We start from the raw sequence: 19,246 nt of genomic DNA on the forward strand, positions 1-19,246 counted from the left end.
CCCGGTCGAGAAACCCAATAAGTCCCCCCAGCCTATTGTTTCACTGTCGTGAAACTCAATCCATCCCACGTCATAACTCCTACCAGACTGTTGCTTCCTTGTCGCGAGACCCAACAATCCTGTTGTTTCTCTACTTGTAAACCCATCTTTAACAACTCCCCACAATACAACAGCCCCTTCCACCTGCAACCAACCCACACCACCTGTACCAACCCCACCCCCCTGCCCATGCTTGCCGCCCCCACATCCCGACTACTCCTTACCTACTATCCAGACAACAGCCTATCATCCTCGCTCACACCCTAGAGAATCTTCATGTAACCCTTTTTGAATTCCGCAATATTAATAATATTTGTAATTTTATTATGGTTTGGATTAACTCTGGTATCACAAATACACAACTCAATTTAAAATAATCAAAATAATTGATGAAGTTGCTTACAGAGTAGCATTGCCTATAGACATGTCTAATAAACATAATATTTTTATTTGTCAATACAAAGAAAGTGGATCATAAACACATATCAGATGAGCATCACATGATAAAATTAAGGTGCAAAAAGATCTAAGTTATATAAAAGAACCTGAAAGAATGGTAAAAATGGATGTTAAAAAGCTGATAAACAAATAAATTTTCTATGCCAAAATTAAGTGAGCTATAGATTAAAAATAGAAGCAACTTGAGAAATAGAACATGACAGAAGACAAATTCTTTAATATCTTTTAATGATAACTAAAACAAAGAAGTTTGAAGATGAAATTCTTAAAAGAATGGAGAAATTAAATACTCAAAAATAATAATAATATATAATTAAAATTTCTTCTAAAAATTATACTATGCACATCCCAATAATAATCAAAAATTATTTCTATAGAATCTATAATTTACAATGATCAATTTCATATGTATGAGTATTGTCATAAATGTTAGGACAATAGGTCGATAAATTATTTCATTAATTTAATTAATTAACTTAATTTCAGTTAATATTACTGTTCACTTATTTAATATTGCCATAGCATATTGCAGAAAATCTTTTTTTTCTCAGCTTTCCGTGCATGCAATGGTTGTGATGGTTTCAAATTTACAAAAGACATCAAAGTTATTTAAATAACTAGTACTTATTTACTAATATATAAACTTAAACGCCCTCCATCCATTAACTTAATTGTAGCCAAAACCGAGAGCAGAAACTGAGGATAAAAGTTGGCTTAAGGAAAAGAAAGAAAATAGAGATCCAGAAGAGCAATGAAAGTGAAAGAGATGGCTAAGAATTTAGGTAAAAAAATTAATTTTTTGCTTTTCTTTTTGTAAAGAGTTTGATTTTTGGTATGGAAGGTTAAACGCTTTAAATGAGAAGAAATTCTTTCAAGCTAAAAAAGATATTTTCAGCTTAAATAAAATATATTTGTGTAGATAAGTTGGGAATTGCTTTAAAGAAAGAAAATTGATGCTTTTATTTGGTGTACATAAGAACATGATATTGATAGAAATAAAGAAGTTTGTTCCAAGGAGGATCTTATAAATGTAATGAAACACTCAATATGCGAATATAAAGAGCAAACTATCTTTAGATCTAATGTTTGTTAAATGCTTCAACACCATTGATTTGCTATGTGTACACAAGTACATAATTTTTCATGCTGAGCATGTTATAATGATATTAGCAAATCTACTGCATTTTTTTATATGATAACCTGTTCAAAATAACATTAAAATATTTTTATAAACTATATAATTCAAATTTAAATATTTTTAAATAAAATATCATGCATAATTAAGTAGCCATTTGTCAATTGTTACATGACATGCTAAAAAAATATTTTTGGATGCATATTAATATAGGCTGATTGATAATAGGTACATACCAGTACAAATAGATTTTAAATGCAAATAAAAATAATATTAAAAACAAGTTTATGAAAATTCATATTGGCTGGGATAAGTTGATAAATAATGATAATCGACATAAAGGGATTTGTGGGCTCAAAAAATTCGCGTCTTGGATTGTCGGTGATAAGACCTGTGTCTATATTCAGGGTCAAATTTTTAGAAGTCTGCGTAGATAGTGGATAAGATAATATCAAGAGATTTCATACTAATTTTATGAGGATTTTAAGATTTTGGGTTCACAGTTTCCTAAAGGCGCAAACCCTTATGGTTAAATATCCATTTAGATAACGAGAGCACTTTTCAATAAAACTAGTCACTAAACATTGAACATTCAACAATAGTAACAACAAATTTAAGTTTTATATTATAAAATTTATCATCATGAGGTCAAAGCATATGTTATGGGAAATGATGACAAACATAATCAAGATCTCATGATTTTGTCATCACGGATTGTCATGGTCTCTAATCTATTGAATCGAATAAGTCAATCTTCCCAACTTGATTTAAGGATTTCTGTTAGCAACCATGAGTTGCATCATCTAAGGAAATATTGTAAACTTGGGATGTTTAAGGGGACAAATCTAAATCAACTTAGCTAACAAAGTATTTTGTGTCTATTAAATCTACCCTTATAATTCATAGATCAAACGATGATACTAAGGCATATATGGGTTACAATTGTGATCGTAATTTAATAGTATCATTTAGTGACAAACTACCCAATTAGATGATTCTAATCGTCACTGTTATTTTTTATAGTATCATTAGATCAAACAATGCAGACAGAGAACTCGAGTCACGTCTTTACAGACATGAGGCTATTTTGAGTATTGATAAAATGATATATTTGATCTGACATTAATTCTTTGAAAATTGAGCTTAATAAAAAATTTCTCACCCTCGATAAACTATTGTGAATGGTGAAAGGTGAATGAATTTTATTTTAAGTACTAGATGATTGAATCTATTTGAATATTTAAATCATTAGTTTTTTTTTTATTATTTTAAAGGTTAATTTAAAAATTAAGCCCTCCAGTTGAGATTTTCAATCAACCTGACCATCAGGGAGGCTTAGTGATTAAAAATACTTTATACTTTATGATGTTACTTGAATAATTATTAACAGTACTAGACTTGTTAGTTCTAGCACCTGTGACAAAGAGAATCGGACTAGCAGATTTGTACTTGCAATGGTTTGTTTTTCATAAAAAGAGTAATTCGATTAAAATTTCATTTTAACCCGCACAGTATTCTTAGATCATTGAAGTCTAAATGCTTGGGCAATCTATTAAAGTACATGCAAGTTTTCTCAGCCTATTCAAGTTTAAAAACTTCAATTTTGTAGAGCAAATATTGGTGAATTAATTATGTGCACACTTTATTAGAACAAGATAATTTGATACTCACAGTCTATGCAGCATTCTCAAACATTTAGCTTTCAATATTAAATGAAATTATCAGAACCGAGAATTGATTTGCTAATTTACACGCATCTTGATGCACTGTGCACCGACAAGATGCAATTACATGATATTTTGTGTATTTGTAAGGTGTAATTACATGATGTCTAATGCATTTACAAGGTGCAGTTGTACACATTCTAAAATTCTTACATATTTTGAAGCATTGCATTGAAATTGGAAAGTATCTTGCAATGCAAATTATAATATTTTAACACAATAAGTTTTATAAATTGGAGAAGCGTCATGTTATTGAGATGCGAGTAAATACTTCGAAAGTGCTTAAATACTATTTTCATGAAGTTATAATTATTCACACAAATTACAAGGCATTATATTTGAGTTTGATTATAGTCTTATAATTTATAAAGATTTTAAAATATTTTGAAATAATCAAACTCTATATAAATAATTAAATAATTTGATCACATGCAAAATTTCATTTTGATTTTAAGAGAGATCACCTTTTGTGTGCTAGCAAGTATATTGTGGATTTGGTGGGGATACTTAATGTTCGATATTTTGATTTATGTATTCAAAGTGATATTTAATTATTTATATTGGTCTTCAAGATAATGAATTTTAAGGGATTCTAAATTTTATTCAATTTCATAGGCAGGCATGTTTAGAATCCCTTAATTCTATTTGTCTTAATTTTTTTTTCCTTATATTTTATTCAATTTCATAGACAGGCATGTTAGTGTTTGGCTCGAATGAAATTAAAAAATTAAATAATAATAATAATAATATTTATTTATATCATTTTTTATTATTTTTTATACTATATTTAAAAAAATGCATGTAAGATATTTGGGTGGTATAAATGGAAAAAAGTAAAATTTACGTATGTAAATAGATTGGAATTCGTTGGTACGTATATAAATGACCAAAATTAAAAAAAAACAAGCCTAAGCCCAATCCATCTTATGGTAAGGTGGTCAAAAAAGTTTGTTGTTCGTAAATAGCTCGTGTTCAGCTCCTTAAGCAACTCATGTTTGAATCGCTTGCTAAGTAAACGAGTCGAACAAGAACTAAACTGAATTTCAACGGGCCAAACACGAAAAAGTCTTGGGCTCGCTCAATCTAGACTTGTTTACACCCTTACTCCGGACCAAAGGAGTGAGCGGGATGAGGGATTTCCAAGCGAGAGAGGTGGCGAACCCTGTGTCGCACAAACATAAGGAGGAAAACTGGAACTAGGTTTGTGGAAGTGGGGTTTTGGGTGTGTGAAATAAAGGACAGGTTGTATGATTAGGGGAGACAAAGAAGGTAGAGGTGAATTGGTTTGTGCAAAGGGGGCCAACTTTGTGTGTGAGAGGGACGGACGAGAATGAAGATGCGACCCATCTTCTGTCTGTAAACGAGAGAGAAGAGGAAATCGCAATTGGGGTTCCTCATGTGTTCGTGCTTGACAAAGAGGAACGGAGGAGAGGGATCATTTCATATAAGTTCAAACAGAGAAAACATGGCAAAATGAGATTTTGTGCAGTCTTTTTGTTTGAATAAGGGTGGTCTTCAATCATTATTATGGTGAAAAGCAAGAGAAGGTATTAGGATCAAAGTGGGATTAAGTATTTTAATATGATTTAATTAACCTTTTGTTTTTGTTTCAATGATAAACAAGGAGAAAAGTTTTGGCAAAACCTCATGGCCAAAATTGGTTCCCGACTATTCATACTGTATAGTAGGTACAATGATCCAACATTGAATCAAGGGGCCATTAATAATTGATAGATTGGATTATGAACCTTATCAACGTTAATTATAATCGATAAGTTAGATAATGAACAAATGATATAAAGATGTCACAGATTACATAGAGATCATATGACACCTCAAAGACTATGACTAGTATGAATAAAAAAGAAATAGAAGATAATATTTTGCTATTCCTTGTTCTGCACTCTACTCCCTCCCTCCCTCCCTCCTTATGCTCTATTTTTTGGGTGTGACTCCCAAATAAATTTAGATTCTAACTGTTATGTACATACATTTGAACTATATGGAATGCACATAATGACACCTATCATGAGTGGTTCATCAAAACTAGAAATAAGTGGGTATCATATATTATGATCTTGAAATAAACCTTTGAGTCATAGTCACTACAAATTTAGTTTTAACTCTCAATATCCAAAAATATACAAAATATCATCATATATTTTGTCATTGGAAAATACATACGCTATTACGAATCTGTTCACAACTATTATGAACATCATAAAACAAAAGATAATAAATAATAATAATAATAATAATATCAAGTTTATTAATTAATTTACCTTTCAAATTAGTTTGTAATGAATCTGAATTTGTCCTGTGGGTCACACCCAAGGAATATAGAATAAACGAAATAGATAAGAGAGAATGCATAGTAATTCAGAATGAGTACATTGACCATTCTCGACATTTTTTGGCTAAAATCATGTAATCCTTGTTCTCAGTATAGCCACCTTTTTATAGATAGAGGAGGTACGACTCATACAATTACATAGAAACCCCTACTTTAATAGGGACTACACGGGGTATTATAGGTTTTTGGTTTTGGTGGGCCCCAGGGATCTCTTGGAGTCTTCAACCTGGTGATCTGGACAATAGGGATGAGGTGACCAATCTTGTATGCCATCAAATTTAGCAAGATTATCTAACTGAATATCGACCCAGGTGCAGTTGGTCGATCGCTTATGTGAAGTTGATCGGTGTTGTTGATTCACCTTTCAGAGGGATTGCCAATTTAATTCTTGGTGAATTCTCTAACTCCCTGAATCAACTGCCTAGGGTTGACGATTGATGTTTGAGCCCCAGACGAGTAATTCTTCCAAGGGGTCCCATATTGCTACGTCACATCGTCTGGATCTGCCGAATTCTTTCGAGATTCATGTTGACAAATTTTACATGTACATAATTAATTCTCCAATTGTCTTGCTTTTTGACAGTAAAAATTGCGATAAAAATAAAGGAATCTTATTTAATTATAATAACCAACAACATTTATGAGTACTTAAAGGTACAATAATTTAACTTCCTAGAATTTCGTGCCCCTAACCTCGTATAAATTGGGCATGGCGCTAATTTCTTCATCTTCCTCAGTATCTTTTCAGAGAGACTTGTTTGTTTCCTTGTGAAGCCATGGTGGGTGAGTCTAATTCTAAGTCCATGATTCTTAGAAAGAATGCCTACAAGAAAGCCTTCAAGAAGGTGAGAGAGCCTAACCCTTGCCTTGGAGGGGAGAAGAAATAAGGGTTATCCATTTGGAAGAGGGGGGGCGCCAGATCTAGAGGACCAGGTGGGATCCTCGGATTCAATCTTGGTATGGTCAAGCGGTAAGGCTTTATTAGTAGAAAGTTCTTTGGCGATATACTCAAGATGAAAGGTGAGGACTACCAGGGAGCGACGTTTCCAGTGGGATACAATCCTTCGGTCGACCAGACAGTGGTTCCACTAACTCATCCCAATTTCATCCCTTCTGGTTCAAGAGGCCAATTGGGAGCACCCAACGCTTCGGTAGTTATTGACCTTCCATTGGAGGCTAGAGAGCATAAATCCAGTGAGTATGAATTATCCTTTACTTCTTCTAATTAGGGTCAAATCATGTGTATACAATACATCTTCTTTTTAGTCTACCCCACTTTTACCTGAGTGTTTATCTCGCTTTGTTGTGTAGGGGACCGGGCTAAGTGAATCCCGTTGCAAAGGTCGACAATGGGGAGATGCCAGTCTAAGATTTCTAACATCCAGTTGAGAGTGAATAGGATCATCTGACCTCTCAGCAAAGGGTTTGCCTTAAGTGGCAGTCGATTCCCCAAAGTCCCCAACATTGAGACAACAGGTTCAGGATTTTGAAGAACACGTGGCCCAACTGATCGGGTCAGTGCAGGCTGAGGATTTGCACCAGTCAGTTGCTCAGAAGGGATGTGAGGAAGGACGGAGTGGTGAGATGGCCCTCCAGAAGGAAGTTGGTGCTCTTTAGGTAAACCTTTTGACTGCCCGGGAAGCATCCTCTTCCTCTTGAGTGCAAGCTATAACATAAAGGATAAATAGGTTTAAGTTCGATGGAGAATTAGCATATAGGCTACTACTTCAACGAGGGTATGTCTCGGCCAAAGCGATAGCCTATAGACTCATTCAATATTTTCTCCCGAGCTAATTCGTCGACCTCTTGTAATGTATATAGTTTTTTATTATTATGAAATTAAATAAAAGAGTTTTATACTCTCTATCTCGATCTATGTATCTAACATTACTCTTTTTTCACATTTTGTTTAAGATTAATGAAGTCTTTGCCCTCTGTGACGGTCTGACTTTTTTTCTATTCCCTATAACTATGGGTGAGAGTGTAAGGGATGTCCGCATGACTGTTTAGTCCTTCTTAATCCCATCCCTTGTAATTGTTTTCTTCCATCTTGCTTCTTTTTTCTCAACTTACTGATCTAGATGGCTCCAAAGTATTTTCAAGAACTTTTTGGAAGTGTTCTTGCAAAAAAGGGGTCTGCACTTTTCTGAGGGGCAAGTGTCCAGGATTCAACGGTCTTATGTCTTCCAGCCCTTTGTCAATCTTCGAGTCACCAGAGCTGGGGTCCATGCAGCTGATAATCTTGATGTGACCTAGTATTCTAAAAGGATCGATTCAAATGTGGTTTGTGGCTCCTTTTGTGCATAGAACTAAGGTCAACTTCTTACGCTTCAAGTGGGTCTGGGATGGCTATGCTAATTTTTTTTTGCGCCTGCGAATCAATCTGGTTGTGTTTGAAAACAAAATAAAGGATTGGAAGCTTTGCTTTCTAGTTGACTCTTGTATGGTTGGTTGAGGTATTTGTGTCGAGTCGGCCGTGTGTCCTTAGAAGAATGTTGATGCTCTATCTGGCCCCTTGAGAGAATTTGGTAAGAAGATTTAGGGCGTCATTCTGTCCCCCAAAACTTTGACCTGAATATTCTGAACAATCCTTCTACCAGCAGATACTTATTCTTATAGAATAGATTATGCGTTCGTCAGAGTTCACTCAGAGAAAGGATTTGCAAGAGTGTCGGTGGAGAGATTGTTTAACATTTTGGTAGAGACAAGACCCTCTCCGTAGTAAAAGAGAACTTTTATGGCCCAGATTGGTTGGGTAGATATGACAGACGGTGTTGGATAGGTCATTTGGCTAATACTCAATGACTGAATACAAGACCATACACCCCTTCCCGTTCGAAAGGCACCCTAGTTGGATGTGATCATGAAATTTTTGGTGGGCTTACCTCGGACAAAGCATAGTATGGATTGTGTCATGTTTGTAAAATTTCTCAATTAATTTTGGAGTTCTTTATGAGATAAGTTATATACGAGACTTCAATTCAGTTCAGTAGCTCACCCACCGACACAAGGGCAGACCAAAGTTGTGAAACACAGTTTAGAAAACTTTCTTAAATTTTGTATAGGAAAAAACATAAAGGAGTGGGATGATTCCTCCTTGGGTGGAGTTTGCCTATAATCGTTCTAAAAGTCAGTCCATAGGCCCTTTGAGATTGTTTGCGGGTGGAACTCTCTTACAGCTTTGGATTTAGTCCCACTACTGCTAGCTATGATTTTTAAGAAAGGAAATACGGTATGAATTCTGCATGGAAAGAAGTGATTTCCCGCTGGTTCATTTGAAAAGCTCAAGCTTATAGCTGATAGCCCATTCAAAATTGTTAAAAATAATTAGTGTCAATGCATATAAGATTGATCTACCACGAGACCACAATATTTCTATCATTTTTAATATAGCTAATTTATCACCATACTACAAGAACTTAAATATTTCCAGAGAGAAGGTGAAGCCTCTCCTACACGGGAGGGTGTTGTGGGGTTTCATGCGATACTGCGGTTCCACTACATCGAACCCCAGTTGTGAGAGTCTGACTCCGAAAGAAATTTTATTAAAATTTTATTTTTATATTATTTCATTTTTTTTCATCAAGTTTTCTTCCTTTATTTCTTATCATTTTGGTTGTTATCTATTTCTCTAACTTGTAATTAGGTATTTTCCATTATGGGACTTTGACATATGTTGTATCGAACTATTTGCATTTCAGTTTTTGAGTTTATGTACTTTGAAGAATTTTTTTTGTTTGCTACTCTCTAGAGTGTTTGACTGTATTCCTTTAGCAAGTGGTGTGACTGCAGTTTGCCCATAAAGAAGTGGTAGAACCCCCATGCCACCCTTTTCTCACTGTTCACCGTTCCACCCACTATTTTCAGCCAGACAACCGTCGAACACGCTTCTAACTATTGGTTATGGCTCAAAATCATAGTTTTCTCCCTTCCGTTTCACTGCCCAAACGCCATTCACGACGAAATTCAGCCTCCATCCACCCTCTTCTGTTACCCATCCTACAAATTCCCTAATGTCTTTTAGCGCTTTATCACACCTTCTAAAAGCCCTAGAGTTGTATCACTCTGAGCAAGAAACAACAATCATAACTTGAGTTATTTGGTTTTTTTGTTTGATAGATTTAAAGACTGCATATATTCAAATGAAATTATCAACAATTATAACTTGCAATAAATATGGCTCTCGTCTTGCAAAAAGTCTAAAAATTATTTTTTCTTCAAATTAGATAAATTATTTTTAAAAGAAGATGCCCTTGATTATAATTGACGGTAACCATGCCCGTCATAAGATGTTTGTTTTGAAATATTTGTCTTTAAGGTTTAAAGCTTGCTTTTAGAGAATAGCTCCTCTGATTGTAATATTTTGATAGTCGAACATACCATTAGGGATTTTTTTTGTTTGCCAAAATAAATATTAACTGGATAATGATAAGAATAAATCAAGGGCATTGATATGCCACAGCAAAAAGAGAAATACAATAGACAGGAAAAAATATAGAGATTTTATTTTGGTTACCTAGCATTAAGCCTGGTGAAAAATAGAAAAGTGGCTAATTTTCATCTCTTCCTGTATAAAGAAGGAAAAATATTTAATCCGCCAAAGATTCAAAACTTTGAATGCTACAATCAAAAATAAAATCTGTCGTGTTAAACAATCATCATGAGAAAAGGTAGAGGTGTTTAAAAAAACTACAGAGGATTTTCAATAATAATATGAACATTTGAAATAATCACTCCTAAGAGATTATCAGAGACAAAAACATCAGCCACTATTTTCTAAATATAATATGAACTTGGCATCAAATTTTGGGAACGCGCTTGAAAATATGAGGGGTCTTCCACCAAAAAGCATGGAGGATCAATATGTGCATTAGGTGAAACATCCTATGAATGAAATGAGGAGTTTTTAGCTAATAATAAGCATTTAAATACTCGGAGAATTTATACCTAAATATATGGCAAGAGAAGCAATATGAAGTAATGTTTCAAATTCCATAGGTCAGTCACTATCGAGAAATTTTCAAGATATCATGACCGACATCTTACTGCCAAGGACGCCATGGTTAGAAAAGGTTCAGTCCATATTCACTTCAGAGAGAGATGAACCAACATTGGGCTACTTTTTGGAGACTCTGTAAAGTACACTTGGCACAAAGTTTTGGTTCAATTAGCAAGCTACTCACAGAGGATTGGACAGATAGAGATGGTTAAGCGCAATTCGAAAACCTTTATCAGCTGTTTTATGGGATTGGGTATTCAACAGTGGAATCTAGGTGCTTCCACAAACTCAGTTGAAGACCCCCCAACCCAGAAAGATTACATCATTACTATTATGTGAGAAGCCATAATCCTCGACAAATGAGGTTAAAGCTCCCCTACCTCGGGAGACAAACACAGGCGTCTACCTTAGGCATGGGAAGCCTAGGCGCACCTGGACCGAACTGATCAAAGCTTTTGAGGAGTCGGCCAACCCTCTAAGCAAAGGAACTACCACCCAATTGGAATGGGGCCACTCCTAGTTCTCATTGGCATATATATTTTGCTTTTATTTGTTTAGGTTTTAAGTATTTGTTGTGATTGTTTCAAGATAGTCGATGGCGTCTCTCTTTTCTCTTCTAGGGTTGTATCAAAATGGTGCTCCAGGTGTATCTCATTCACAAGGTGGTGTTTATCCTTCCTGTAACATACCACATCCATCGTTGCATCATCTCCCTACATCCTTCACTTCTCCAACCTTGTTGTTGCCCTAGAAAAGCTGCCCCAGAACCACTGTCTATTGCAACCGATATCCTCCAACACACCATCCAACCATCCCAGCCACTTGCTCCCAATTCCATCCTTGTTGTCTCTTCTAATACAGTCATTTGGTGTTGTATTTTGTAACTTTCTCCCTCCCATACTTGTTGTCGCTCATCCAAAATAGCCACGTGTTGTGTTCTTCTCCCTACCCACCCACCACCAACTTCTGAACCACCTAGTCGACACCCCTCCACCTGGTATCCACCCTAGTCTAATGTTGTTTATCATGTTCTGTTACAATTTCATATTTCTGCTGTGTTTTGTTGTAATTTCCTATTTGAAGACGGCGATAATATGTTTTTTCCCTTGGTGTTTGGTTAAACCCTATATCACGTAGGCACAGTGATAAGGTCGAACGAATAACAAAAGAGAAGTTATAGTTAATCTACAAATTAGAGATCATAGAGGGGTATAAATATCGGAACTGATGTAAATATCTTATTAGTTAACTTCTTCAACTTGCATTAGTAAGGCTTGACAAATCAAAGAAGTTTTATAGAGCCAGCTCGGCCATCAGGCATGTTGAGTGGAAGCCTACACAGCATGACCATCTTTCCTCATGTTGTCAAAAAAGACCATTAACTCTTAAAACCCGACCATCTTTATCCAACTAAACCCTAAGCTAATGATAACTAATCAATTTTCACTTTTTTAATTCAACTTGTTGATGCTATACTAGCTTTAAAAATTGTTTGCTTGATTTTTAAAGCTTAATGACTCATTGAAGAGAATAAGCCTCGAGGATTTTGCTTGTCAAGCATTTGAGATTTGCATGGCTACTGACCCCTCTTTATAATATTAATCTAACCTTCTCTTCATTTGGGTAAATTTTGATTTGTAGGTAATTTGATTTAAAAGCTTAGAGAGCTGGGAAAAATATCAAACGGCCGCAGGAAGTCTAAAAGAACAATTTGTGAAGCTAAAAATACTGATTTTAGTGATCTTTATAAGAGATTAGACACTAAGGAGAGTGAAAAATATATGTACAAACTAACCAAATAAAGAAAAAAAAAAGTTAAGATTTAACCCAATTAAATTGTATTAAAGATGAAAATCAAAAAGTACTTTTCTTAGAAAAAAATATTCAACACGGGTGAGTGAGTTATTTTGATAAGTCTTTTAATGAAGTTTTTTAAAAATATGATTGACCTTAGTGATATTAATATCGTTATAATCATAAAACAATTCCTTTTTACCGTCGCATTAGTAAAAAAAGAAGTTGATGAGGCTTTAAAGAAAACCACAAGTGGAAACTCTGTAGGACCTGATGATATCCCAATTGAAGTGTGGAAATATTTAGAAGATTTGGGAATTTCTTGGCTTAATAAACTCTTTAATATTATTTTAAAAACTAAAAAAGATACTTGGGAGTCGAGGAAGAGTATTTTGGTCCCATTTTTAAGAATAGAGGGATGCACAAAAGTGTACAAATTATAGAGGAATTAAGTTGATGTGTCATACTTTAAAATTATGGGAGAGAGCAATTGAACATAGGTTAAGATGTATTACAAAGATTTCTCGTAATCAATTCGGGTTTATGTCGGGTAGGTCTACTTTGGAAGCTATAGATTTATTGAGAGGTTTGATGGAGAAGTTCAAAGATAATAAGGAGGATCTACATTTGATTTTTATTGATTTATAAAAAGCTTATGATAAGGTTCCAAGAGATATCCTTTGGAGAGTTCTTAAGAAGAAAGGTGTTGATATGACTTATATTCAAGCCATTAGTCATTAAGTATATATATATAAGAGTTGTTCGTGTTCAAACTGAAGGAGGATTGACCAAATATTTTCCTATTTCTGTTGGATTACATCAGGGATCGGCTTTAAGCCCATATCTTTTTGCTTTAGTTATGGATGGTCTTACTGGACATTTACAAGAGGATGTACCTTGGTATATGTTTTTTGTTTATAATATCCTTCTCGTGGATAAGACGAGAGAAAAAACCCAAGAAAAACTTGAATTATGGAGATCTACATTGGAGTCTAAAGGCCTTCATTTGAGTAGAACTAAAACTGAATACATGGAATGTAATTTTAGTAGTAGTAGCTCTAGTGACAGAAGTGTAGCTTTGGGTGATCAAATTCTTAAAAGGTGTGAACGATTTAGATATCTCGGGTCTGTTGTTCAAAGCGATGGTGATATAAATGGGGATGTTAATAGTAGAATTCAAGTTGGTTGGTTGAAGTGGAGGAAAGCTTTGAGTCTTTTGTGTGATAGAAAAGTACCGCTTAGACTGAAAGGAAAATTTTATAAGATGGTGGTGAGACCTTCAATGCTCTATGGCTACTAAGTTAAGTGTTGCTGATATGAGAATGATTAGGTGGATAGGTGGCTTTAACACTTAGAGACAAAATGCAAAATGAATATATCCGCAATAAGGTTGGTGTATTTCTAGTGATAGATAAAATTAGAGAAAGTCGTTTTAGATGGTCGGACACAAACATTGATTAGGAGAGTAGATATTTTAGATTTGACTTATGTTAAGAAAGGCTGAGGTAGACCTAGGAAGACTTGGGCTTATTGTATAAGAAATGATGTTAACTTATCAGAAAAAAATGAAAATATGACATTAAATAGGATGAAAATATGACATTATGACATTAAATAGGACGCAATGAAGAAAAAGGATTCATGTAGCCGACCCCACGTAGTGGGATTAAGGCTTTGTTGTTGTTGTTGTTGTTGTAGATAATTTGATTTATTTGACATGAGAGGTTATGTGGCACACACGTTATCAAGAAACCCTTCCAATTATGACTTGCACCTACTATGTCCATCATAGCAGTGAGTAGCTTCCACAAATTTATCTTGGCTTATTGGCATTAAATTGATGACCAAGTAGAACTCAACTAATGTTGTGGGTGTGGCAGATACAAGAATATAGCTCGAAAACTAAAGACTTGATTGCCTCTGTTTGACCTTGATGGTTACACATGCTGGCAGGCACATTAAGATGACAATAAATCTGCACTTATTACTGTGAATGTTCTTCAAATTGAACGAATCCAACGCTATACTTGTTGCCTACATTTTGGTGTTACAGATCCTCATCCTCTTGTTACAAGATTTTGTCCTATTGATATCTGCTAATCAATCTCTTATTGGCTACCAGCATTTAATCTCTACTTTGGTTACATGCTACAAGCTAAGATGCTACAAGCTTCCTATAAGTTTATTCTATTTAGTAGATTATATCATTGTCCAGGACTAACTAAACCGTTTAGTTAAGCAATTTATTGCATCTTAGTTAACTCCCTATTTTCAACATTTTCGGATCTGCATCTGCAACTCCCTTCTTTTTTGGGAAATCTAACTTCTATGCCATATTCACCAATCCTTTATTTATTATTATGAAAATCTTTACTTCATCTTGGAGTTACTTCCATAAATCCGTTGCAATAAAAAGAAGGAATTTTCCCTATTTTTTCAATTTAAAAAGGATCCAAGACCTACAAAATGCATTCATTACCAATTTTCTATTGGTGTCAGCTGATTTAAAATCTCCCATATTATTTATTTTCTTCTCGACCATCTCTTATGTCTTCATTGTTGCTTTGAAAGTGTGTGTTACTTATGTTCAGTCATAGTCATCAAAATCTATGTTTCTATTGAACACGTGAATTTCGAACATGTAACTCATGATTCTTATCTAATATTAAGTTCTAGCAATAACTCATTGGCCCTTGCATCTGGCTTAACTTCTATATAAGTTAGCATAGTCACTCGTTTTGGATTAGTAATTTGCCTCAAAAATTTTGCATATTTCTCCCATGTCTGTAAAATGTCCAAAACAGCATAGAAACTACTACTATGAGATTGAATGATTACCATTTCCATTAATGCTATTTATTTTTTAGCAAAATCAACAACAGTAAAACCACAATTTAGAACAAGGACTGTAGGTCAAATTTGGCTTAAGGTACCACTTACAATGATAAAAGCATAGAGACCAAACATAAGAGGCATTAATAGCAGGAACAAAAAAAGGTAGATGTTTTTGGAATTGCACGTACCAAGGACGGCTTTGTAGTCCTATTCCAAAATGAGTGGTAAAATGGCAATTTATTTAACTGTTCAGTAGCAGCTGCAACAAGGCGAGGCTCATTTCCACCTACAAATAACGATGTAAGCAGAATACTGTCGATTCTTAAGTTCGATCATTTAAGGTAAATTACGGTTGACAAGTGTAATAGCAATTAAAGTTCTGCAATTTGAATTGACAGCTAAAATCACAAAAATAACTAAAATATAAGCTCAATATTTATAATAAAAAAGGCAACATTTAATTTATAAAATCGGGTCAAAAGATGAGTAAACAAGTCAATTCATTGCCTAGTTGAGGACCACTGACATGGAGCATAACATTATGCCACTTTAGGATAATCAACTTACTTTTTCACTCAATTTGATTGAGAAATCCCAAATTATTCCCTTCTAGGATTAGATCACAGGGATAGCTATGACTGAAGCTTTCACAATGGGAAAGTAGGATATTTTCTCGATCAACCAGCCTACGGACTCACAATAGAATTGTTCCTATTGACTTTGAGATTGTCCCCACAAAGATACCGTGATTTCAGGATTTGTGTCATGGATTCTTGAGATCCATGTTTGTGTTAGTTTCCTCCTAGAGGAATTCGACGGCTATACACATGGAATGTTCTTCTTAAGGATTTATATTTGATATTGGAGATACTCTTCATTCCCCACATACCTTCTTGAATCTAGGGTTCCTTCACTCTTGTGTCTATGACTTCTAACGGATTAGCAGCTTTAGCATTTCTAGCATTTCACGGAAGAATGACGGAAGAATGAAAAAAAAAAAAAAATTGTGCAAGATATTCCAACTTATGGATTTCTTCTTTTAAGTTTGAGTCCACATATGAATTAGAAAACGGCTAGTTAGTGCTCCTGAAGTGTACACCACAATGAACTATTTTCTGATTGATCAGAGCCTATCTTCTCTACCATGAATGCAGACTTGATCAAACGTGCAGTGCTGAGATTGGTGGGCATGAATTTTAGGGACCAGGTATTTGATGAGTCAAGAATTTTGCTCTTTGGAGAACCAATATATGCGGTGTTTTGGTCCAACAAGGCCTTGAGAAGGCACTCATGATGTGTTCAAAAATGATGATTTTGAGTGAAGAAGAAAAGGCAAATATAAATGAAAGAGAACTTCCAATGATCTAGTTGCACTTGATAGATAAAGTCTTGATGGAGGTCCTGGAGGAATCCAGCACTAAAGGTTAAAGCTCAAATTAGAATCATTGTTCAACACCCAAAACCTCTCTAACAAATGCATTCACATGCACCAAGATACGCCATCAATGGCATATGCACTAGTTTAGTTCAATTATATATGATTAAAAAAATAAAGCTCATCAAATTTCAATTTCCTTGTGATTATTCAATTTGTTCAATTTCTTGACACTTAAGAGCAAAAATGAGAAGAAACTATTATTGTCAAAAGATGTAACCTCTAAGCGCAATAAAACTAAGCAGTGTGAGGGATCATTCAAAAGGTGACCAATGGAAAAATCAAGAATGTGCCTATCTCTAGAGTCCTAGATACAAGTCTAATAAAAAGAGCAAGCCTTGTTTTTATTATAAGAAACAATGGCACATTAAAAGAGATTTTATGGCATTGAAGAAAAGAGAGTAGTAAATAAATGACAACTGTTAAGGGGACATGACAGCAAGTACAAGAATGAATGGTATAGATTTTGGTCTATTTGTCACTAAAGATTACGGGTGTAATGATTAATAGTGCTTAGCATGCTCTATATATATATATATATATATATATATATATATATATATGCTTTGTCCTATATAAGAATGGCGTCGTCTTCCTAGCTTGGTTCTACTAGGGTTCCGCCCAATGGCGAACCCTAGCAACAGTTACGGCTTCGTTGTTTCCTCTCGGCGTCTTCGCGCTCGATTCCGTTCGTCTCCCCCGCTTCTTCTCTGGCTCTGAGTCGAGGCTCGTCTCCCGTCTCCCGGTCTCGCAAGCTTTCCAGGCTCGGGATTTCCAGGCTTTGTGGCTCCTCTGCAGCCCGTCTCGCGGGTACCGCTGGCATGTTTTGCTGCTCAATCTCGCGGGTTCTGCTCGCGATTTTTGCAATCTCTGTGCTCGTCCCATCTCAAAGCTTCCTCCCCTTTCTTAACTTCGGCTATTTCGACACGATTTTTTCCTCACCTGCTTTCTTCTCTGAGCGTCGCACCTATCTTTGAGGATGGCTTCGGGCAAATCGTATGCATCTGCCCTTGCCAGTGTCCATGCCACAGGCACATCAAAATCGTCATTTTTTCCTCCTTCATTTGAGTGGGGGAAGAACATCAATAAACCTGGTAGGAAGAATAGGAAGTCTGTCATCTTTTTTACAAAAGCTGAAGGAAGTCAATTTGCTTCCTCCTGTCGTCTAAATTTGGTTAGGAAATTTCTATATGGTCATCCAAAAATGGAGCTCATTCGCAAAGAATTTGAACTTATGCACCTTGTTGGAGAATGGAAAATTGGACTATTAGATGGGAGACAAATTATTATTCAAATTAATAATGAAGATGACTACATACGCTTATTTGCTAGAAGGATAATATGGATTGATAATAGAGCAATGAAAACTTTAAAATGGTCTGTGGATTTTGACCCACAGACAGAACCGTCAATCATTCCAAATTGGATTCATCTCCCTGGTCTGAATTTTCATTATTTTTCTCAAAAAGAATTGTACTCTATTGCCTCAGCTTATGGGAAGCCACTCAAAACGAACATTCCTACTTTTAATCTGTCTCGTCCTTCTGAAGTCAGAGTACTTGTTGAAAGAGACATCACTTCACCCGCTTCTGAGAAAATCTGGCTGAGTACACAACACCATGGATATTAGCATAAGGTAGAGATTGAACCTTATTCGTCATATTGTCTGAACTGTCGTATGTTCGAACACTCCAGTTCTCAATGTCATCATCCACACCCCCAACTCAGACCAACAAAACAAACTGCTCTACTAGAGGTTGTGATTCCATCTCCTCCTGATCAGCTCCCAGTTTTTGACACTATTGATCATCAGAAAGATATCCCGGACGACGTCATTATCCCCGCAGGCAATATGACAACTATTCAGTCCCCAGTTGTAGCTCCCTCGTCTTTGGAACCTACTATCGTGGGGGAGAGAGAGTTTCTTCATACCTCACCTGCCCTAGAACCTATCACTGATAATACGGGTGGAAATACTTCTACTGCTTTACTGTCGTCTCATAAGGTCCATAAAGAAGTTAATATTACTCAGGCCCATGGGGATCAAGACGTGCAACGACTTACACATGTCTGATCAAATTTGGAATCTACTGATTAGATAAGTCAATCATCAAATGAGGAATGACAGACCTACATTTCCAGGAGGAAGAAGATGAATGAAGATATACTTGAGCTCACGATTCTGATGGAAGATACTTTGGTTACTATGGGCAATGAAACTCACCTTACTAATTTGTTTGTCGGCTCACTTCCAAGAACTAGAGGCGGGAGGACTAAAGCGGGATGTCCCTAACACTTTTGTGCCTTTTTGTGACTTTTTGGTTTTTTACATTTATGTATTTTTGTTTTATTTGAGTTTTGTGTGCGTTGTATTATATGAGTTGACTTTCTTTTAGGCTCTCTCATACAACATTTATGTATCTTTTCCGTATTAATATATTTTCCCTCGGGATTTTTCTAATATATATATATA

At 35.3% G+C, this 19,246-nt stretch overlaps 1 protein-coding gene across 2 annotated transcripts in view; it reads right to left on the reverse strand.

Annotated features, from left to right (window-relative positions):
• LOC110020253 (gamma-aminobutyrate transaminase 1, mitochondrial) overlaps nucleotides 1-19,246 on the reverse strand; it is a 78,470-nt gene that overhangs the window by 27,655 nt on the left and 31,569 nt on the right. For both annotated transcript variants that reach the window (XM_020718286.1, XM_020718287.1), the window contains exon 5: nucleotides 15,527-15,624. In XM_020718286.1, the coding sequence (XP_020573945.1) occupies nucleotides 15,527-15,624 (98 nt within the window). The remainder of the gene's footprint in view (nucleotides 1-15,526; nucleotides 15,625-19,246) is intronic.

Source organism: Phalaenopsis equestris, unplaced genomic scaffold, assembly GCF_001263595.1.
Source record: "Phalaenopsis equestris unplaced genomic scaffold, ASM126359v1 Scaffold000094, whole genome shotgun sequence".
Lineage (NCBI taxonomy): Eukaryota > Viridiplantae > Streptophyta > Magnoliopsida > Asparagales > Orchidaceae > Phalaenopsis > Phalaenopsis equestris.